A 23,299-nucleotide genomic window follows, 5' to 3' on the forward strand; every position below is an offset into this window, starting at 1 on the left:
GTCCAAGTCCTCGGTCAGCTAGAAATGTAAACGCATACATACACACACACACACGCCAACCTGACTGCATAGGTTCCTTTTGCTAAAGCAAGGAACCAAAAACAAAAAGAAGAATCAAAACCACTAAGAACTAATTCTGGCAAACTTTAATGCATATTTTACATTTTTTCTCTCTAGCAAGTAATTACATTCCACTAATAACAAGGCATAACAAAAGGCAGACAATGCTAAAATGAAAACCAAAGACCCAGTCCAGCAGTTTATCCATGGGATTACGATTTGGGGCATAGGGGCCACAGGGCCATGGCCCTCCGATAGTTTTGGAGCAATTTTTTCCACAAAGGCTAGATGCTGCCCAGGTGGCACTTTCAATGGTTCCTGCCCCCTCCCTCCCCCTCCCCCAAACCTGTAACAGAGGTCCTGCATAGGTCTGTTACTCCATACATCTTTCATACATTGTTGCCCAAAACCTTTCTTACATTATTATCGCCACATCGCACAAAATGTTTAAATCACTGTCAGAAGAAAGTAATAAATTTTTGGAAAAAATGAAAACCAAAACAACGACAACTTCCTTTCACTATTAAACTTTGCAAGCTCCATTTACCACACTCCGCAAAGTCTGATGAAAAACATGCATGATTTTTTAACCACTTGAACTGCTTCCTGGAATTTGATTCGCGAAGGACATGAGTAAGACAATTCGGTTAAGTCTTCGGTTAGCCAACCGCCACAACTTCGTAGCATGATAAACCTTTTATATGAAACTCTCAAAGAGTTTCCAAAAGAAATTTCAGAAACAAGAAGAAAAAAAAAAAAAACCAAGAAGTTTACTTCTTGGAAAGGGGAGCAAGCTCACCAGGATTTGGACCTAGTTTACAGCTGTATTGAGATGTAAATTTGGCTAAGCAATCTTTAAACATGATTGGATACAACATCAGTCTAACTAAAAGTTTAGTTAAAGAATAGTAAAATAGTCAAGTATTAATTACCTAATACTGAATTTTTTGTATGCATCCTAGAATATTGGCTTATTACTTACATTTTGCAAACCTCTGAAATTTATATCTTACTTCAATAATTCCCAGGTTAATTTTGATGGGTTAAATTAAAAGAAATTATATATTTTTCGTGAATCTCATGTTCCATTTAATGGTCAAGTAAGATGTCACGAGATTGAAGAAAATTCGTCGCAAAATTAAGCTTTCAAAGATTCTCAGGGGTTTTAAATGTTGTAAATTACAGAATATGTCACAAATTATTTGACCTAACATTCCAACCTGATTCATTTAGGCCTAGTCAGTCAGCATTTTTCAGTCGAATTGATGACAAGTCTCGGACAAAGTTTTGCATAAAGAAACAATGCACTGAGTGAGTACGTAAAAATGGTAATTTTGAAGTTTTTTTCATGTTTTTTCAACAGGTTATAATAATACATGTAATAGTTTTCAGCCTCTCTGCGAAGGTAGAAATTCTGGACTTATTTATGTATAAGATGTTGTGATGTAAGAACTTCAAGAAAGTGAAGAAAAAAAAGCACTTCATAAAGATTTAAGAATCTAGTGCAATCAATGACGAATGATAATTGAATGGATTCAATTCCTGCTACGGGATTGGTTAAAAAGAGTTTGGTCAATTCTGTAACCTGATTGAAACCTGTATACATTCTTCCATTAATTACATCGCCATCTAATGGCTATGTCAAAACTAAAACCGCCAAAATCACACACACCGACTGTTCTTCTTTGTATAATTAAAAAATCAACAAAGTTTTCCACAATTTCTACAATTTTTAACTTTCTGGTGAGAAATTTTCTTTCGTTTCATGTTGGCTTCATCTTGCTTGTCTGTCTCTCTTTTCATCCTTGCACGTACGAGAAATCAGAATTTGGGAGGAAACAAGTAAACCAAGATGCTCAGATCTTGAGCTGCAGGTTAGTCATCAGACTTCGAATCGCTGGAAAGAGAGAACAATCCTCTGGAGGAAGAAAGCATAAATAGGTCAAAGGTCAATAAAGGTGGAATAAGTCAAAGGTAAAAAAAGGTGGAATAAGTAAAAGGTCAAAAAATAAGGAATAGGTCAAAAATGAGGAATAGGTCAAAGGTCAAGAAAGGTGGAATAAGTCAAAGGTCAAAAAGGTGGAATAAGTCCAAGGTCAAAAAAGGAGGAATAGGTCAAAGGTCAAGAAAGGAGGAATAGGTCAAAGGTCAAGAAAGGTGGAATAAGTCAAAGGTCAAAAAGGTGGAATAAGTCCAAGGTCAAAAAAGGAGGAATACGTCAAAGGTCAAGAAAGGAGGAATAGGTCAAAAAGGTGGAATAAGTCAAAGGTCAAAAACTGAGGAATAGGTTAAAGGTAAAAAAAGTAGGGAATAGTTCAAAGTTAACTAAAAGCTTGTATAACTGCTTCCAATCCCATAAAATTAGTGGGTTTTTCTTTGCTCTTGTCCCTTTACTCTGTTCTGTTTGAAACAAATTTCACAAATTGCTTGTTATGTCGGAATGTTTAATAGTGACACATATCCTATCATCTTATCTTCTACCATTAGTATATGTATGTATGTTTTGTATGTAATTGTTTGTAATTGTGTCTTAAAACAGACAAATAGCTGCTATGGTGATACCTCATTTTCAGTTCAATCTTTATGATTTCATGTCAAGTTTTTTAAAATTGCATTTTTTAAAATTTAATTTGATCATATTCATGTGCATGAATGAACTGAGGGGTAACCCTACATTTAATTTAAACGATGAAACCCTCAATTTATAATAATAAGAGGAAGCTGTGTCTATTTGACAACCTGTTGAGAATCAAAGTGTAATTTATTTTTTATTCTCTATCCCATTTTCAATGACAGAAAAAAAAAAAAAAAAATAACCAAAACATGGGTGCCTCAGTTTTGATCATTTGCAAACTTATTTTGATTGATACTCCGTCAGTTTGATAAAAATGCCGCCCAAACCGACGTTTAAAGGGAAATTGTGATGTCATCAAGAAGGAAATATGGCAGGAAATCTTCCCAGTCACATTAAGTTACATCTTCTTGAAAACGACCCATTTATTATTACCATACTTTCTCTTGGTGGGGGACGGGGAGGGGGGGGGAACCAGATGCATAAAATAATCTTACGTTTGTTCATGTTGTATTCATTCCAGTTCTTCAGATGGTTTTCGATGGTGGTGAAGTTTGGGGGTCGCGGTTTCACCAGATTCACTGCCGAGGTCAGATTCGCATTTTTGTCGTAGACGATGCCGACTGTCTCAAAGAGGGGTTCCTGCCCTGGAGGAGGCGCTGGATTGATACAGGTCAATTTAATCTGCCGAATAAAAAAAAGCCAAAAAAAATCAATCAAAAGAAAGAAAGATATGAGTAAAGGTGGTTCCTTTCTTAAAGACTGAATTTCTGGAATTTCTTTAGATTTTTGTTCACCAGATGCTTACTTTGTATGTTTATAGAGTTGGATAGCACTCAGGGAATTGTCCCAAACCACTGGCTATCAACATTAATTTTTGAACGTTGCATGTTTTGGTTCAAGTTATGACAATCTGATATGTTAAACCATTTTAAGGAAAGATATGCTATTATCTGTTTGTAATTTAGTCTATCGTCACCAGGAATATGTTGACATAAGCAAAAAGCAATCAAAGTGCCTTACATGAATGAACAAAAATAACACTCATTTTGTGCAAGGCAAAATCTTCTGTGTTAGAACCAATCGACTTTTAATGAAACAATAAAAAGGCGCTTTTGAAGTGTTCCACGATATCGGGGCTTTATAAATACTGATTGATGATGATGGTGGTAAGTATACCCCCAAAAACCACTGAATTATGTCTAAGACAGGGTTTTCCTAACTTTATCCCCCCACGAACCCCCTGTGGTGGTCAGAGTTTTCCATGAACCCCCAACTTTTCGAGACACGGTGTGAGTCATTATTATACTATAAAACGCATAACAGTGCTTCGTTAAAGATCAAGTTCATTATCTTCACGACGTACTGTCATGCGTACACCAACTTCACCAAAGTCATGCCTGTTTCAAAATTCAGTTATTTATCTCATACTATGGCAACATATGCGTATGGAACTCGAAAAGAGTTTGTCGATAGGTAAGACTTTTGTACAGGACTAAATTTTATGATATATCAGATTATAGTTCAACAAAAAGTACTCTAGTTTTGACTTTCAGAAACGTCTCACAAACCATCTGGGATGGACTCACGCACCCCCTGGGGTGTTCATGCACCCCAGTTAGTGAACCCCTGGTCTAAGATGTGCTACATATTTGAAATACATGTATAAAATAGTTGATTTTGAACCATAAAATGCTTACAAAGAAGAGAATCTTTTGTTTGATGATGAAGGCTACTGTTCCAGGTGTTGTCATGTAACATGGATGAATAGTTAGACACCATTCTAGCTGCCATTTCATATTCTGGTCTGGCCGGAGCTCCTGGCGAAGAATCTTGATAAAGTCCTTCAAGATCGTCGTGGATACCGTCTGGAGCCGAAGGAACGAGGTCATGGCATTGAGCTTGAATGGAGGGCAAGCCACCTATTGTTTGGGTGGTGGGGGGGGGTGAGAAAAAAGGGTTACGAAAAGCGGGTTAGCTGCAGGAACATAATCCACGATAGATCAAAGTGTGCGTCATGAATATTCTTAGTTCCCCCAAAAACCATCTCAGAAACCGCAACTGGAATCAGTAGTACCATATAAACAAACAATTTATTATTTTCATTGACTTTTTTTCTTAATATCAAACAAGTTTTGTTGTTCAAATTTTATATTCATGCTTACATATCAGTTTTTAATCATTTTCATGTACGGTTAAATTGTCGAAAAAAAAAAATAATAATAATTTAATTGAAACTTATATATTAAATGGCTTCACATTTCAGAACTTGAATGTTAAGACATTAAATTTGGAAATAATTCTTCATAACTCTTTTGTGGTGCAAGTTTAGCCCTGACTAAATTTGGACAGACTAATGTGTTAAAAATTTGACTAAAATTTTAAATCTGAAAAACGTAAACACAGTTTGGGGCTAGGAAAATACTCAAAACAGTGTTCTACCAATAGAGGGCGCTATCCCAACCCTTTACTGGTGGTAACTATCTCTACTTAGCCAAGTCTTTGCTATTTTCTTTGAGCACAGGGCTTTGTCAACTTTCTTTGTTCTTATCAAGTTTGTTTGTATATCGTCCCAGATGTTCATTTATTAATTAAAATATAGATGTATATCGTCCCAGATGTTCATTTATTAATTAATATAAAGATAACCACAGTTGCTTTATCGTTAAAGCCTACAAACATTTCTGCATAGTGAACTACGCAGGCCTAGAGTGTAATTTAGAAATGGTCTACTTCTGCCAACACCTCTGAGGTACAAAAGATCACAAACCTTAGTTTCAAAATATTTCTCCAGAATTCTCAGTTCATCTTGAGTCCAGTATTGTTCTTTATCCTCTGAAGGAAAAGAAAGGAAAAAATGAAAATATGAAAGTACACGATCAGATAAAAAAAATCAGAAAATCATGTCAGAATTATTTTTGCCGGCAGTGCAACTATTAAGGATGTCCACCTGAAATGAAAACTAATACTTGGAGAAGAAAAAAAAACCCTAGACAAATCGGAACGTTCGTCTCCAAGAGTTGCAAATCAAGGTTCAAGTTTATTTTCCACTTTCCATATATAAAAACAGTAACAGAGTCAATGAGTAATTTACTCACATTATGATGAAATAACAATAAACAAAGTACAAAGTATGCTATAATGGAAATGGAGGAGCCAGAAGTAAGTAAAAACTTTTCGAGTCTGGACCCTTAAAAAAACAAGTACAGAGAGAGTAAAGAGATAAGGAAAAACAGAGAAAAAATAAAGGGGAAGCAAAGAAAGAGATAAACAAATCCATACAAAGAAACAATATAACAACTCAGCTTGGGTGGTTTGTACTATTATTTAAAAGGTAATGCTTGAGTTTTCTTTTATATGAGTTAAGAGTATTTGAGTATTTGATATCTTGATCAAGTGAGTTCCAGAAATGTACCCAGTACTTTGTATTTGTGTTTGACTGCGGATAGTTCTAGAATATGGTTGACTTAGAGACTATTTATCACAAGTGTTAAAGGTATGATATTCTGAGTTACTACAATAGAAATTATTGTAAGCTTCTGGGAGTGTACCTTTGTGAAATTTATATAAAAATATCCCAAATATTCCTGGACAAGAAACCCTCCTCTCCCCTGTTCCTTTACTCACCGACAGCTCTGACCGAGAGTTGTAAGTACTGCATTGTCGCAGGGTGCATGGATATCTTGTAATGAAGCGACTCGGAATAGAACTGAATCGATCCCATCTCGGTGGTGGCTGGCACTTGAAGTTGATTGGTTAATGACTGTCATAGAGTGAAAGGAGTTCGTAATGTGATTCTTACTATTGTTATTGCATTCATTCCCAGCTTTCAAACTTAACTATTAACCTATGGTCTTTTTAGCTGTATACCGATATTGACTGTAACTTGGTTCTGTGATTACAAAATTTGCTTGAACTCATCCTCTACAACCAGGGGTGGACACGGAAATTTGATCTCTCGAGCCAAAAGAGAAGGTCTCCACCCAATCGATGGGCAGCAACACCATGGAATGTACCAATATTGACTCATAACAAAACATGGAATATAACATTATTTGGCAATGAACAGACCAGAAACTCCGACATGTTGACTGCCCATCTGTTACTTTGTAATAACATATCCTGCCACAAGTCCTACATATAAACCACTTTGCTTCCAAACGTTACCCTTGGTGACCCTTGTTTTGTGATTCTCTCGGCACTCTGTGACATGTACATTTTATAAGACCTAAAATCACTAATCCTCATCCCTTGATGATTAAACCAAACTGCAAAACTTGGCTGGATTTGCTTGCAATCGATTTCAGATTGACTGAAAGTTAGTAAACAACAGCACACAAACATTTAATTAACTTGAGAAACGACCCAACGGTGGTACTATCAAAATCCAATGGAAAAACGTTGTTTAACGATCATTTTTCGTGTTTTTATTTCTGCTACCTGGCTCGGGACCCACCATTACAGCTTGGCAAACCCCCTTTGGGGGGTTGTGACCAATTTTTTTTGGGGGGGGGAAGGGTGGACTTACCGCATCCTGATTTTGTAAATGCTTCTGTATCTGTTTCTTCATCAATGCCGCTCCTAGGAACCTCTCCATCGGGCTGCACATGTTGGTGGACAGGCCCTGAATCATGGATGGGGTGCACAGTTTGTGCAAGGCATCATGGGATAGGAGGGTCGGCAGTGTCGCAGCGGCGGAGCGGAACGGAAACGTCCGCGAGTGCCTGGGAATTCCTGAGGGCAGAGGAGAACGCTACTTTTAATATAACACTTACACGGTACGAATAATAATACCATATTAAATGATTAAAAGATTTTCTATTTTGGGCTAGAACAGGATTTTGAACCTAGTGAGCTCAGAAAGGCAACTGGATTGCATGGTTTGTGGATTCCATCTACCAGCCTAGCAAAAACGTTTTTTGTATCAAAATGCATAAAACTCAAGGCTCAAAGCTGGATAGCCTAGTTGGTACTGTACAGGACTTGTTTTCCTGGGGTCCGTAAGTTTTGAATCTTGTTTTAATTAAACACAATTTTATGCGAAGAATTCTGTTTTTGTTTCTCATTTACATTCCAAGTACTATTAAATGAGGAATAAGAATAAAAAAAAATGATGGAAAATTTTCATGCAATTAATCCAATAACAGCAAGAAAATAAATGTTGCACATAACATGATGCCGGTTGGATCCAGATATAACAACAACCAAATGAATAAAGGATTAGTTTTCATTATCACCACAAAGCCCCATGACCAAGTCGACATTCTAAAGAAAACTAGATTGCATAATAAAAAACTGAATACTGTGATAAATGAAAATATCTAAAAAAAAATAAAAATTGAAAAAGATGATTAAACACACTTTTAAGCGGAAATTAAATTCCAAATAAGAATACCATGAACTTTATAATATGATGGACATGCTCACAGTGCACAGCTTCCCACAAACAAATGACGCAATATGAATAAATGTTTTGTTTATTTTATACAAAAAGAGGTCTTAACTACCTTATCGTTAGACAATAAGGAGACACAGTCCCAAAATAGATCGTTATTGATCTATGTGATAAGAAATAATTTTCATGGACAACTTCCCCAGACAGATCAATAAAGATCTTAATCACAATGATATGAAGTCTGTGATACAAGCTAAAGTCTAAAGACAACAGATGGGTTTGTATCCCCCTTTAACAATTTATAAAAGATTGTACCCAGCTTGTATTTTTCCATGCAAAGTGATCCTCGACACAAATGGTAACGAAAGACTACTTTTGGTTCTGCTATTTCAAAGATTAAAAAAGAAAAAATTATACCAGAAAGATATTTATAACAATAGTTTATAAGCCTGGCTTGTGGGTCAGAGTTTACTTCCATTTTTGGAAGCAAACATTTATTTGTGATGACACACCAAAAATCCTGTTTTCATAATTTGTTATTAATACAAAGAAGAAAAAAAACATAAAAAAGGAACAATCATAACAGTTTTTTTTTATCCAGAGACATCCTCTATCAAACAAGTCATGTTAATACTTGTAGTGTTAAATTAAAATTAATTTCCATAATTAATAGAGTATACAATGATAAATATATGTATATAGCTGATTACATATGCTTAAAAAAATCCAAAGGGATAGAATAACCATTTTTAATAATGACAGCACAATATCGGCATTTATGTTATTTAGGTGGGTAGATAATTATATAAAAAATGAATGTCGCCCTCACCGCAGCATTTGCAAGGAACTTTAATTAATAATGACATCAAAAAGAATATAAAACCATGGATTGTGGATGTAATATCGATGCAGCCTCACGATGTTGGTTTGATTTTTCCTTCCTTTCTTATTAAGAAAACCAAAGAAACCGTTAGGTCAGTTCTTAAGACCCAAACACAGACTACGAATTTATTAGTCAAGAAATCCTCTCCTCCCCACCGCATTGAAGGAACAACAGAATTGACCATGGAAATAATGACAAGATGAGCCACTTTGGTGCGGCAGCCTACACAAGGCGACCCTGTTACCTGTGGTTTGAGGGACACTACCAGCTCCCGGTGACGGCTGGGTCATACCCCCAGCACTCCCGGGAGACTGCACCAATCTCTGAATGGGTGATGGGCCCTGGAAAGAAGGACTTGGTGGCCAGTTTCTTTGGCCTGGTGATGGAACTGGGTAACCCACGGTTCCTGGGTATGGGGAACCTGCGGAGGAGGCCACATCTCCTCCCACATCTGAAATGGAGAAAGCAATACCAATCCACATCTGTCAAACCTTTTGTCCATGGAAGGAGAACTACCAGGGTTCCATATCACAATCAGCCCACTTCACCCCCCTCCCCTTCCCCCTCTGGTTGTCCGCTTTGCAGATAGCTGCTGACCAAAGTTTAATTTGCATAAACAGGGATATAACTTTGAAAATTTGCAAAAATAGCAGTAAAACACGTTTGTTGGCTCATCTTCATGTTATTTCCAAATCTCTGTCATCTCTCCTTTTGAAATGATATGATCAGGGCTGTTGAATATTCATGTAAGCATGGGCGATGATTAATATTCATCATTGCATCAAGCTTCTACACAGCAAGACATCATGTTTTCCTGTTTCCCATAGTTGGCTCATCTCTCAAATCATTTCCAAATGTCTGTCATCTCTCCTTATTGTCATAACATAATCAGGATGATGAATATTTATATTAGCATAATTAAGAATGAATATTCATACTTGCATCAAGCTTCAACATGGTGACATTTATACACCTTCTTGAATATGCAAGCAATATACAATATTTGTTGTCTAGTGGTTAGAATTGAGTAGATAAGGCACTCCAATTTTCTGTGAGAGCACTGCAGGCTCAGACATAAATAGCAATGAGAAAGATGAAGAAGTTAAGAGAATAGTGTTAGTTTTGATTTTTAGTTAATGCAAAGGTTAGTTATGGAAATAGTATGATTAATGTTAGTTATGGAAATAGTATGATTAATGTTAGTTTTGAAAATGGTATGATTAATGAAGAGACAAGCAGTGTAGAATATATAAGCAAATGTATTTGTAAGGTATCTTGAGTAAAAGAGTTTACCATGATAATGACATAATAATGAATAAATAAAAAACCAGTGCCTCTAACTTCGTTCTCATTACCTCTTGCCATACATACTCCAAAACATAGTAAATGTCCAAGGTGAATCCCCTCCCTCCCCCACCCCTCCCTAAAGACCATTCCCTACAATCTTTATAAAACAAACAGCCTCTCCCAAACACAGTCCTGACCAATTTACACTCCTATTCCAATTGTCTCAAACTGCTTTTCTCATATTCTCCCCTTGCCTCATCACCTCCCTCCCCTCCGCCTCCCCCTCCCCCATCCAAATACGCTCTACCAAACACATACTTCTGCCGTAATTCCAAAGAACTCTCTCCCAAAACACAGTTCTGACCAAGGGGCAGGGATGTGGTAGGGACTCTAGGGAGAAGGCTGGAGGGCTAAAGACTATAAGGGCCAAACATTAGAGCTACATGCTGCTCTCTTAGAACATTCGGGATGAGGAAGGAAGAAGGATGGTGGGCTAGAGACTATAAAGGGGGAACTTTAGTAATCCATGCGGCTCTCTTAGAATGTGGGGAAATGATCATAAATAAATATTACGGGGGAATATGGAGAGGACAGTGACGGTACTTACCTTCCAGTCATTTGGATCCCTGTAAGGTGGGGGGGGGGGGAGAGGGGGTGGTTAGGATTACTTACTTGGGGGACTGATAAACTGCCCTGGAGATGAAAGCTGAATGTTTGGAGGTGGAGTGTGAATGAAAGAGGAGCTCGGTGATGGTACGTGATGGGGTGAACCAGTTGCCAGTGCTTAGAGAGAGAGAGAGATACATCATGGGGTGAGCTTAGTTTCGATGAGAAATAAAAAAACAAAGTCCCAGGCACATTCTGTAACTGCAAATCTGATAGGCTCTCAAATGAGAAGCAATTTAAAAAAAAAAATCTAAGCACACTCTACACAGAAGTAGAATGAGCTTCAATTCTTGAAAAAGAGTTCTTAAGAGTTTTCCTAACAAACTGAAAGAGAATCATCTTTTGAATTCAAATTTTCGGAATCTTGAATTTGGTCATTTAAATTAAAGGTGTAACTTATTTACTATTCATGGTGTCTCTAGTAGCATGTTGGGTCCAATTATGACTAACTTACGACTTTGAAGTGGCACAATTTTTATTTCCCTTATTTTCACATATCTAGCTTATCCAAAGGTAGATCTGCACGAGTAGACAAGGTAGACCTGCCCGTAGATCTATATTTGAAATATGTTGACAAAAATGTGAAGAATCTCCAGGCCACTCTCCCTAGCAGTATCTTTGCAAATAATGGAGCTGTACCAGTAAATATTATGGTACTGTCTACCGAATAAGATTGGACTGTGGGAAGTTACTTGAATGAGCTTAAATGAGTTCAGTATTATACTGGAACATTGTTTCAATATAAATATAACAAGAACAATAAGAAAGTTGTAGAGAAAGAATTTTTTCTGGGACATGCTGTTTTTTTCCACCTTTACATTAGACACAAAGGAGTAAACATGCTAACTGATATAAGTAAGCTAACACAAAAGAAGTTACTTGATAGCAAGGATTTCTTCAAGTTGCAAAGTTACATCATCGTTTTGACATCATTTTTGCGAAAAACACGTCAAGAGACCTACTTTGGCCTACTTCCCATTGCCACGGTAAAAAGATTCCACAACATTTTCAGAAAGTGAATTTGTGATTTAACTGATAGTAATGATGAGGTATGATGACTGATTGCATTACATTAAAATGTTAGATGATTTGTATAAACTTATAAAAAAAATATATACTTCCATATAAAAATTACAAATATTAGGTAATTAATGTTAGTCCAGTGGAAAAGGGTTTCTTCTGAGTTTTGATTGACTGAATTGATATTAAAACACTTTTTCAATAGTCTCCGATTCTAATAATTATGTTGCTGGTGGGCCGCAATGCATTACAGTAATGATTACCTTATGAATATGTCAATATATGCAAATTGTATAGAATTGTTGACCTTTGACTGATTTCCCAGAACAGGATAAAAAACCCTTACATGACTAATTATCATATATGCAAATTAGACTAGGCTAGGCTAAACATGTCTGATTTGATAGTGTGGTAGGCCTTGGCAAAGTCTTAAAAGCCTGGTCTTTTAAGCAAAAGACTTTCTCACAACTTTTCAGCATCTGTTGCCACATATATACATCAAGAAGCTTCTTCAACAGCAGACTGAAAAAGAAGTTGATCCTGCTAGAATGAAAATATCAGGCCCTTACAGTTTTATACAATTATTATTTAAACATTTCTAAAGCGCACATATATATGTAAAAACATAAGCTATGGCGCTGTACAAACTTAAAAAAAAAAAGAGTAAAGGTATAAACTTACAATACAATAACAATACAAACATCTCTCATTACATATAATCATTCTGTTAAGTTGTTTGTTCCTATTATTGAACAGAACAGTTTCTGTTAAAGCTTGTTTGATAACGAGAGTATAATTATTACAGTTACCAAGGTAACCAGATGCTTAAAGCTCACCTGGTGAAGGAGCTCCCCCTCTCATGACCCCTGAAGGAGATGGAATGATGTTTGGAGGTGAAGCCAGAGGGTAAGCACTCGCCCCTGGGGACATGCTGTACTGCTGGAATGAAAGTATGGTTGGAACAGTGTGGATTGATTCAAAATGAACAAAAAGTAATCGATATTAAAAGGCATATGCAAATTTCTTTTTCAGGCTGAACAGTAAACAATTTTTTACTTTGAAGTGATGAAAGTCAATTTTATTTGAGAGTGTAAAACTTTTCATCTATTGAGATTGGTCTTTTAATTTTAAGTTTTGCTAATTTTTGTCATCACCAAATGAAATTAGAGCTAATTAACAGAATAGAGAACAAAATAGAAAATATTTGTTATTTTCCAAAAACAAAACAAAACAATAGAAAGTGAAGCCTAAAAATTTTTTTAATTAACAATTTTATGACAACTTAACTTAATTTAAAGCTCAATGAATAAAAAATAAAAAAATAAAAAAAATATATGCATTTCAATTTTTGCAAAATGAAACAAAATTGAAAATTTGAAAACTTACAACTACCATATAAAAATCAAGACACTTCCAATGGTGCAAAAAAAGGCAAATACAAGTTTCAACTTACAGGTTGAGAGAGAACCGAAGTATGGGGAGAAGAAGGGGTGGCTGGGTTACTGCTAGGGTGAGCAAACCCCCCTGTTGCACCTTGGGTACCCATTTTCTGGTTGAACATCGGTGACGCAGCTGCAGGGTGTTGCTGTGGTGGTCCAGCCATGAATGGATCTGTCTGGGGAGGGAGCGTGTCCATGGGAGAGGTGGGATTATCTTCCTCAGCGATGGCGTGCCTCCTGTTACTGGCAGTGTCATCCACATGGAGATCCAAAAATGCCTGATAAAGGAGGGAGGGGGGGGGCGGTGGGAGAGAAAAAAAAACAACAATCGACTCACAAAAGAAGCTCTAGATAACTAATATCGAATTTGGATTATTGCATGATGCATTGTGGGTAGATATCAAGTACGATCGGGCAGCATAGGATAACGAAGAATGACACCCAATTGTTTTTGTTTAACATAACACATTATATCAAGAGGGAAGGAGCTTTCAAGAGACATTCTTTCTTTTATATTATATTTTTGGGGGGGAATTCTATAAAATACATATTTTCATATAGAGGATTAACTATTTCCGTCTATCGTTTGATCCCAGAAGAAAAAGAGGAAAAAGATGGAAAAAGGTAACATTCTGTGCCTTTTAAAACAAGGAAATTAAATACTGACCTTTAGACCTGGTATAGAGATGTAACCATCTATATTAGTCCTGATGTTGAAATGACTATAAGCACCGTCTAAGCAGAGGATGAAAACAACACAAAAGCAGATTTTAAACTGACGCAGAGTACATACAAAATACTTAAAGATGAACGACAAAATAGCAAAAACTTGAGAAAGTGTCTTTTTTTTTGGAAAGCATACTTTGTGCATTATAGCCTTTAGGGTCCATAATGCAAAATAAAGTACATTTATAAAAATAAGATTTCTTGGACACTGCACTTAATTGAAGTATAGTTCTCATTTATTCAATACTGAAAGCGAATAACATTTTACTATCCATCAATAATTATTCAATATCTCATCTCCCTCCCTCTCTCCCTCCCTCCCCCTCCCCCAACTTCATTTTCCCATCCCATCTTGGTTGCTTCATTGGTCCTTTTATTCTAATTCTGAACTGGAAATACCTTTTATGATAACAACATTCCTTTCACAGCATTTTCAGAAACCATGCAAACATGTCAAAGAAACAACAAAAACTGACAATAAGTTTTGCTACCCTGTTCACTGAATATCGTTCTCCTCTCCTCTCCTAGCCGCCCCCCCCTTCCCTTACCCATCTTCACGATTCCGTAATCCTTTCACATCGAATTACAACGTACCTTTAATGGTGATTGCATTTTTGCCTTTACAGTGTATCTCCAGATAGTACGCGGTGCCGTACATGAGACGGAAGTGAGAGCTCGACTGAGGCAGAAGGACAAAGGAGAAAGCTGGAGATAACATCTGAAAAGGAGAGAGAGGGAAAAGTTCATAAAAATTAGGTAAAAAAGCACAAAAATGAAAAAATTGCTTCCTATGCTATGAAAATGTTCCAATTGCACATGAATTTATCGATGCGGTTTTTATGAGTTTCTACATCGGGAGGGGGCTCAATCTGCTCCACCCATCAAGGGGCTTACTTTAACTCCAAGGTTTTGACGATATCCTTTATCGTCCCAAGGTTCCTTTTTTGTCCCCCACCCCCCTCCACCTTTTTTTAAAATTTCCTTTTATGATTTTTGTCTTCTCTGCTTGTTGCACATATTATAGGCTATGAAAGAGTGGAACCAGGTAGCAGTCCACACCCAGTTGGGACAATTTTTTCTATACCGTAGTGTTACGTCCTGCTTCAGAGCACTCGTATTGTCAGTACGAGCAGTATGAATATCATGTTTCTATCATATCAAGGTTAGGAACTGTTTGTACTGACAATACCAGTGCTTTGAGAGCATGATATTGGAGTACAGTTTAGAGAGTTAGTAGCATTAGGAAATTGTCCCAACTGGCTGAAGTCCATCACTGCTTTATGCATATTCATTTTCTACTCATTACATCATATATGGTGCATATTTATATATTTCCAAAGACTGTCATTTGATTCATGAACATTGCTTTTTGTCACAGTCGGGGGGGGGGGGCCCTGATGGTGTGACTGCTTTTTGCCTTGTATAAACAAAAGAAGAGATACGTCGCTACCATAGGCGTAGGAGCCCAATTTGATTGTGGGGGGGCGTAACAACTTGCCCAAAAAATATAACCAAAACATGTAAATGTACATATCATATAGGCATGCATGGGTTATTACATCCCATCATCCGCAGGATGCTAATGTAAACAACAATATGTCTTATATAGATGGAGAAAAAGCATGGAGGTCCAATTCTGTCAAAACTCTCTTTTTACATTAGTAATGGTGAATTAGACGGGCAAGCTTAGAACTTTATTTTAATTACCAAGGAGAATTTTTATTAAAATATTGATTTCCTTTTGCTACATCATTGCAATTTAATTTTCTTTCAGTAGGTGCCCGAATAATTCTCAGCATATTGCCAGAATTTTCACCAAATATTTGGTCCGGGGGCTGCAGCCCCCCCCCCCTGCCTCCTACGCCTATGGTCGCAGATACTCACCCCATTGGTGCTGGATTTTACGATGGACATTATCGGCAGCTTACAAATCGCTTGCAATGGACTCTGGGTGTAACATAGAACCTGTAAATAATGATAACCAAAAAAAGCAAATTTTTTTTAAAGGCAACTTATATCTCATAAATAGCACACAACCATTGCAAGTCATAGAATACAAACTTCTGAGGTTTTTACAATGCCTTTATGACACACAGTTAAATCTTGAAAAGTTGCAGCTACAAATGAGATGTTGGACTTGACTACTTCCTTCTGGCTAAATAATGTCTGCTGCAGTTCTGATGTAAGAGGAATGAAAAAGAAATTTCAGGTCACTTAGGTGTTCTATTTTATGCAAAGGTGCTGTTGGTTTTCTCTGGTGGCACCTATGGAGACAAGCTCTAACTTAGGCCTGGGTAGCTCAGGACTTCTGAGATGACCAAGCAATACAAAATTCTGTCCTCTTGCAAACTTCACAAATGTTGGCATATTTTTTATGAAATCGGTGATTGCAACTGATTCACAAGATGGCTTACCTTTAAGAGAACTGGCAGCGCTTTGTGTACATTAAGCTCCTGCTGCATACAGTGTCTTAACAAGCTGTGGCAGTTTGTGGCCGTCTTTGGTCCGATAACTCCGAACATCAGCTTAAACTCTTTGTTCTTAAAATCCCACTTGACGGTAACCTGGGAATAATTAGAATAATTATATAATAATTATAACGATGATGATGATGATGACGGCTATGGAATTACATGTATGTAAAAAAGTAACAAACTCAATCAAGTTTAAATGGAATTGGATTCAATCCATGCATGTATGTTTATTAAGGGTTCACTTTGTGAAAATATTTTAAGGAGGTAATCTTTGGTATTTGTGCAAATGTAAATAAATTTATTTTGCAAGGCTTGATCTGTTTGGTTAAAATTAGTAGTAACTGGTGGCTAATAAAAACAACATGTTCATGATCACGTAAAAATTCCTTGAAGTTTGGCAGAGTTGTAACAAGGATAACAAATACCAATATAGGGGAAAGTAATATTAGAGTGCACTTGTAGTGTGCATGCAGGTAAGCAAATATCAAAGAATTTCCATTACATACCACATGAGTTTTATCCTTGTTATATGCAATTGTTATTCTCTGATAGTTGTACGATACAATATCCACCATTATGCTGTATGGTAGGCTGTGTTCTGCGTAAGAGAAGAGAAAAAAAAATTACAGAGTACGAGTGAAACATACGCCAGTGATGAGTGGTATATGTATGAAATCACAAATTATTCCACTATGTGCTTATCAAAATCACATGAAAAAGACGTTATTCAGAATTTTATTCCTCCGCAATGGAACAAAGCTATGGAATCAAGATGGGAAAGTTGGACCAATGTGTCAATTTCTACATGCTCTGTGGTGGTATAAAATCTTTGAAATTTTAGACATTGTTATCCCTTTTAAGTGAATTAGCAATTGAAGGGCTGGAATGGAAGAATATAAGCAAAGTAGAGCAGAGGAGTTTTGGGAGGTGACTCCCTGGTTACATGGTATGCAAGGTACAGTTAACTGACTTCTGACTGGTACCCCAAGCAAAGGACATGGTTATACAGGAATCACCACCAACTATTAGAGCTTTAATACAGCTTAGGGAATAGAGTAAAGGACTCGTAATCCTGTGGTCACTGTTTCGAAGCCTGTTCTGGCCTAAACTTATTTTGCTCTTTCCCAGTGATGAGCCTTGGGTAAAAAAAAAAATCACGGAACTTTGCAAAAATTGCGGTATAGGCTCCAGTTTGCGTATGATACAGTGTGTTAGGATAATAGTATTTGTCCCCGAGGTAGAAATGAAATCACAGATATTCTGCGAATTAGCGGAAAAAGCTCATGCCTGTACATACCCTGTAGCCAACTAGACCTGGATGTGGGAGCAAGGGTCAGGTAGGGTAGAGCACACGGTAATCCCAGGACGAGTTCGTAGAGGTTGGCGATAGATTCCCAGTCTTGAAAGAATTGATCCAAGACAGAATGGGCTGGATTCATTTCATAATGCAGATAGACATGCTGCAACGGCCCTAGAAAAAAAAATATATTTTGGGTGAATATTGGATCAAATTTGTGAGAAAATAAAAATGTTATAGGTTAAAGCACATATTTAAGGGATTTGATTATAGAAAAACAAGACAATTGGGCTGGACCAAGGGGAGATGGTAACATCATCAGGCTTAATGTTAAAGAAGCAATCCAGACAATTTTTTTATCTCAAATGGTAGAAAAATGCAAACGCTGTTGACTTTCTTCTCGTTTTTTCAAAACTAAACTTTTCCTCCATCTCAGACATTTACTAGACAAAACTCAACTTTAGAGTCTATTAAGAAAACATCATGTTAGCTTCATAACTTACCTTGTTCCTTTGGAACAGAACTTACTACTGGACACTTGCAGAAAATCAGCTGAAATAAATAAAATTGAGAAAACAGGCTATTTTCGTTTGAACAATTTGAACAACACAATTATGTCTTAATACAAGGCCATGTCAAATCCTGCTCAAAATGAACACCAAAGGTACTTATGTTGCTTCTTAATGGCATTTGTTGATTTTAACATATATTTGTCACATTGAAACTCACTACTGACCTAAACGGCAGCAGTTCCACTACAACATAGGCTCACCTCAACTTTCCAGAGTCCCTGGGATTTCCGCTGCATGAGCCTGAAGGAGCAGCTGAGGAGGGCCGCAGCGAGGGCGTCGTTGGTCTCTTTGCTGACCGACTGACAGTTCGGGACTCGAATCAGCTTCAGGACCAAACCGGTGCAGTTGGAGTCCGTCTGGATGCCTTGATGGGGAATTCCTTTCTTCCTCAGCTGAGATATTTCAAAGAGGGAAAAAAAATGGAAAGTAAGATTGATAATGAAGGTTTAGGTTTGAACAAAATGGGCAGCTTTGGTCCTTTAATACTAACACTGTATTTCATAATCATTACTCATTACATTCCTTTTAAACATTGTGCCTTTTTCTTTTCTCAAAGTTGTCACAATTAGAAGCCCTTGAATAGCTGTTATCCTACACCAGAGATAAAATAGTTTAAAAGCATATGATGACCCTTAAATTTACCTCCTCGGTGAGTTTGATGAAGGGAATTCTTCCGTCGCAGAGTGCTATGATGTGAGCAAGATCTTTCTCACACCTTACGCTGGGAGTACTTCTCCGTCTCTTATGCTGGTAATCAGCATCCTGGAGCTATGTAGAAATAAAATATAAAATAAAAAAAATGAAATATAACATACAAACATAATACAAACAGACAAATACAATATATAAAGTATTACATACAAATAAAATACAAAATAAAATATATATAAGGACTAATACAATATAAAATATGACATAGAAATTAACTAAAAAATAAAACCCAAAAGTACAAATATAATATAAAATATAACACACAAAAAGTATACAGAAAGGACAACGAAAATACAAAATAAAATACAAACCAAACACAAAAAATAAACTGCAGAATAGAGATACATAAGAAAAGTTTCTTAGACTTGTGGTTGACTGATGTTTATGGTTCACACCATAATTTAGGTGTCAAACTTGTGACACTTTGTGACGTTGTTATGAAACTTGTGACTGAATAAATCATTTCCCTATTATTTTACAGTATCTGTTCATGTGAGAAGTAGTTACAACATGTCAGAAAACTTAAAATATTGATGTGGGATTTTGTTAGGTTGCAAGGGTTTCAGCCATTTTGGTTACAGCTGTGGAGGGTTACAACATGGCAACATCAGTGTGTAACATCATTCTGAGAGAACGGGGGTGGGGGGTGGGGGGGGGGGGTGAGAGCAGGAAGGGAGTAAAATATACAAATACTCAAAGCTAAGGAAGTCTTAAATTCTGGATACAACTCACAGATCTTTTCCCATGTGATTCTGCCATGTAATCTGCAAAAGAGAAAGGTAGGGAAAACGTTTCTTATTTTATCAAAACAATTTATCAAAATTCATGCAGCCTTTATCAGCGTAATAAAGGGCAGTTCTGGGTGAGTTCTGGGTGCAGTTCTGGGTGAATGACTTTTCCACTCTCACTACTCGGTGTATTACAAAACGATATAAAATGCCCATCACTTGATAGTAATAGAATACAGTAATAGAATGCCCTCTTCAGGCTGTGCCACAACCACACAACCACCTAAGAAACCATAGACATTCTCCAAACAGCTTTGAAACCCAAGTGAATCAATATTTCCAAGAATCTTGAGGAAATGCTTAAAAACAATTTGTTGCAATTTTTTAGAACTAATTAAAAAAAAAATAATAACTAGCATATATTCATCATAGGAATACAAGCCCAGCTCTCTGGGTAACAACCCCACCAGAGGTCACTGGTTCAAATCCCCATTCTAGCATACATTTCTTTCCTCCTTTCCACGGTCTAAAATTTCACAGTCAAAGTTTTCCATTATCCATTATAATATTAATAATAATAATAATCATAAATAAATAAATAAATATTAAGATCAACTATGATACCTTCGGTTGGCGTCCCTGGTCCGTAAATAGCTGAAAAGCTGTCAATCTGGACCAGACTCAGGGGTGTAAAAAAGACCCTGGATGTGTCTTGGTATTGTTGAATGGGGGGTAGTCCCTCCGCCGGTTGAGGCAAGTTGGAAATTTCAAAGCTGTGAGCGGGTCTGACTCTCAGCAGGTGGTATCTGACAGTCACTTTGGTGACGTCTTCGCTCCTCGGCGGTGAAAATTCTACGACCTAGTGTGAGAGGGTAAAAGAAATATCAAACTTTGAGCTTTTTGGCCCTATCTCTGACAATCTCTGACATCTGGAGGTTGCTGATTTGGCGTAGGAGCCCAGTTGGATTTGGTGGGGTTGTAACGACTTGCCCGAAAAATATAACCAAATTTTTTCGCGCAATCTACATATCATATAGGCATGCATCAGTTATTGCATCGCATGCCAATTACATACAATCATATGCCGTGTTATTATGGATCCATATCGGATATCATTTTTCGGGAAGTTGTTACAATAATAATGATAATAATGATATAAGTTTAACCATTGAAAACAACAAATTTATTTTTCTTTCAGTAGGTGCCTGAAAATTTCTCCTCATATTGCCCAAATTTTTACAAAAATATTTGCTTGGTGGGGCTGCAGCCCCCCCAGCCTCCTACGCCTATGGCGGAGGGGAACGGTGGACCGGTCACTGAGGGAAGACGGATAATAAAAAGGTAACCAAGTGCTCTAGATGTGTCAGAGCCAGAGTGTAGTTGTTGTGTGGAGACAGGAAAGTGAAAAGTAAAAGTATGTAAATTAACTAAGTCACCACTAGCCCAGTATAAAAACAACAAATTCATGACAATAATTCCATACAAAATATTTCTGGGAAACATTGTTATTGTAAACAAATCATTCTGCTTGTTAGGACCAATTTTTTGATTGCCACCAAGGGATAGGAGTAATTAGAAGTTTCTTACATACATTTGACAAGGGGGGGGGGGGAGGAGTAGGAATGGGAGGGGTAAAGACTTTCAATCTTTTGTAAAGACAATGCTCTAGTTTTCAACTTAATACAAGATGTGAGTCATTCCAGAAGGTGTCGAGATGCACGTTTTTAGGGCATACCACGTAGTAAGAACTGTGTTTCTTCAGATAAACATAGAGGCGGGTCGGTGATAATTTTGAGAGCGGATGTTCCGGTTGCAGTGGGATGAGTGGGATGGAGTCCGAACAAGAGACTGGCATCGTCTGGATACTGGTTTTACACTTCTCTACGCAATGAGTCAACCTGGTCATAATAAAGAAAAAGATAAGGCGCGAAAATGGGTTCAGCTTTTCAGCACTCCGCACACTGATTTTCAATCTTACTTTAACAAATTTTACCAAATATATACAATTTTGACATAGCAGTTTTGTTCATAAACAACACCTCTTTTCTCTGTCGTATTGTTAATGACGACAGTAGAATTTACTGTCTGCTTTTAACATGAAATCTGGGCTCAATCTGAACATGTGTTTTGTAGAAAAAAAAATTAAAGAAAAACCAACAGCAAGTACAGAAATGAACATTATTAATTACACCACAAAAATTTTAAAAAAGGGATGGGGGTGGGGGGGGGGAGGAAAAGGGAAACAAAATCCAATGTGTAATATCAATAATTGCTACAAATGCTTAAATGCTTACCTAATTTTTGTCAAAAGATTTGGTAACTTGCTGAGGTCAGATGTCAAAGATATATCAATGTCATCTATCATGGCATCATCTGTGATCAAAAGGAAAAAAAAACTGCTTAAAGGAGAAAGAATTTAATATATAAAAGACAATAATTATGAGGAAAAACAAAATAAAAAAGGTAAAGAAAAGGCAAATACTTGAGAGAAAACAGACAAAAAAAAGCTGAATAATATTTGTTATGAAGAATGACTAAAGTGTATGGATTGGTCAAAACTTGAAGCTGATCTGTACCACAACTTTCCCACCTCAAGGATGTTCCCTCAAACTCCCCCTCTTGAAACAACATTTCTGGCCTTGCATTTCCCCATTTTCAGACTGCTAAAAATACAGATATAATTTCAATATTCCTCAATACTTGATCACCCTTCTTCGCAACTGCATTTTGTCAATGAAATCCCCTTCCCCCTCCCCCTTCCTCCCTTTAACATCCTTAAAAATCAAACATCCTGGTGTTCCATCTAAAGAGAGATTTCATACCACAATGAGCCACACTTGGTTCCAGCATTCCAGTCTGTAGGTCTATGGATACCCTGATGTCATCATCTGCATCCTCACTGGAAGCTGTAAGGGGTATGTACAGAAGAGGCGGTGTGCCACCGACAGTCGCTGAAGAGAAAAGTAAAGGAAATCTTACAAACATCTGGGTGTGTTTTCTTGGTAATGGTGGGTGTGTATTTGTTTATATCTTACTTTAGTTCCTTCTTTGGTTATGGTGGGTGTGAATTTGTTTATATCTTACTTTAGTTCCTTCTTTGGTAATGGTGGGTGTGTATTTCTTTACTTCTTACTCTAGTTCTTTCTTGGTAATGTTGGGTGTGTATTTCATTACTTCTTACTCTAGTTCTTTCTTGGTAATGTTGGGTGTGTATTTCATTACTTCTTACTTTAGTACTTTCTTGGTAATGGTGGGTGTTTAGTGGTGCTTTAAATATTAAATTAATAATACTTCCTTGTTATGATGCTCATTGAAGTCATAATATAATTGACATTAAAACAGAAATCATTGGAAGACATAGAGAGGTCCACCTCAAAGCAGTATCACAAAATCAAACATTTGACAAGGTGTCTGCCCCCGGATTTGACTCATAAACCATGAATATCTTCCAAACACAACTGAACATTTA

At 36.9% G+C, this 23,299-nt stretch overlaps 1 protein-coding gene across 8 annotated transcripts in view; it reads right to left on the minus strand.

Moving 5' to 3' along the window:
* Positions 1–131: 131 nt before the first annotated feature.
* Positions 132–23,299, minus strand: part of LOC139975335 (mediator of RNA polymerase II transcription subunit 14-like) — a 34,022-nt gene continuing 10,854 nt past the window's right edge. For 2 of the 8 annotated variants that reach the window (XM_071983197.1, XM_071983198.1), the window contains exons 15-38: positions 22,653–22,781; positions 22,125–22,203; positions 21,566–21,728; positions 20,455–20,689; positions 19,835–19,866; positions 19,034–19,159; positions 18,592–18,783; positions 18,323–18,371; positions 17,820–17,993; positions 17,029–17,120; positions 16,463–16,612; positions 15,933–16,013; positions 14,643–14,766; positions 13,990–14,057; positions 13,337–13,600; positions 12,720–12,822; positions 10,870–10,980; positions 9,155–9,361; positions 7,161–7,366; positions 6,260–6,395; positions 5,403–5,467; positions 4,333–4,554; positions 3,130–3,316; positions 132–1,978 (exon numbers count right to left, since the gene is read on the minus strand). In XM_071983197.1, coding sequence (XP_071839298.1) covers positions 1,917–1,978; positions 3,130–3,316; positions 4,333–4,554; positions 5,403–5,467; positions 6,260–6,395; positions 7,161–7,366; positions 9,155–9,361; positions 10,870–10,980; positions 12,720–12,822; positions 13,337–13,600; positions 13,990–14,057; positions 14,643–14,766; positions 15,933–16,013; positions 16,463–16,612; positions 17,029–17,120; positions 17,820–17,993; positions 18,323–18,371; positions 18,592–18,783; positions 19,034–19,159; positions 19,835–19,866; positions 20,455–20,689; positions 21,566–21,728; positions 22,125–22,203; positions 22,653–22,781 — 3,257 coding nt within the window. In that variant the 3' untranslated portion in view covers positions 132–1,916. The remainder of the gene's footprint in view (positions 1,979–3,129; positions 3,317–4,332; positions 4,555–5,402; positions 5,468–6,259; positions 6,396–7,160; positions 7,367–9,154; positions 9,362–10,869; positions 10,981–12,719; positions 12,823–13,336; positions 13,601–13,989; positions 14,058–14,642; positions 14,767–15,932; positions 16,014–16,462; positions 16,613–17,028; positions 17,121–17,819; positions 17,994–18,322; positions 18,372–18,591; positions 18,784–19,033; positions 19,160–19,834; positions 19,867–20,454; positions 20,690–21,565; positions 21,729–22,124; positions 22,204–22,652; positions 22,782–23,299) is intronic. The other 6 variants (XM_071983199.1, XM_071983202.1, XM_071983200.1 and 3 more) reach the window with 6 other exon arrangements.

This window comes from Apostichopus japonicus, chromosome 10, assembly GCF_037975245.1.
Source record: "Apostichopus japonicus isolate 1M-3 chromosome 10, ASM3797524v1, whole genome shotgun sequence".
NCBI classification, from domain to species: Eukaryota; Metazoa; Echinodermata; class Holothuroidea; order Aspidochirotida; family Stichopodidae; genus Apostichopus; species Apostichopus japonicus.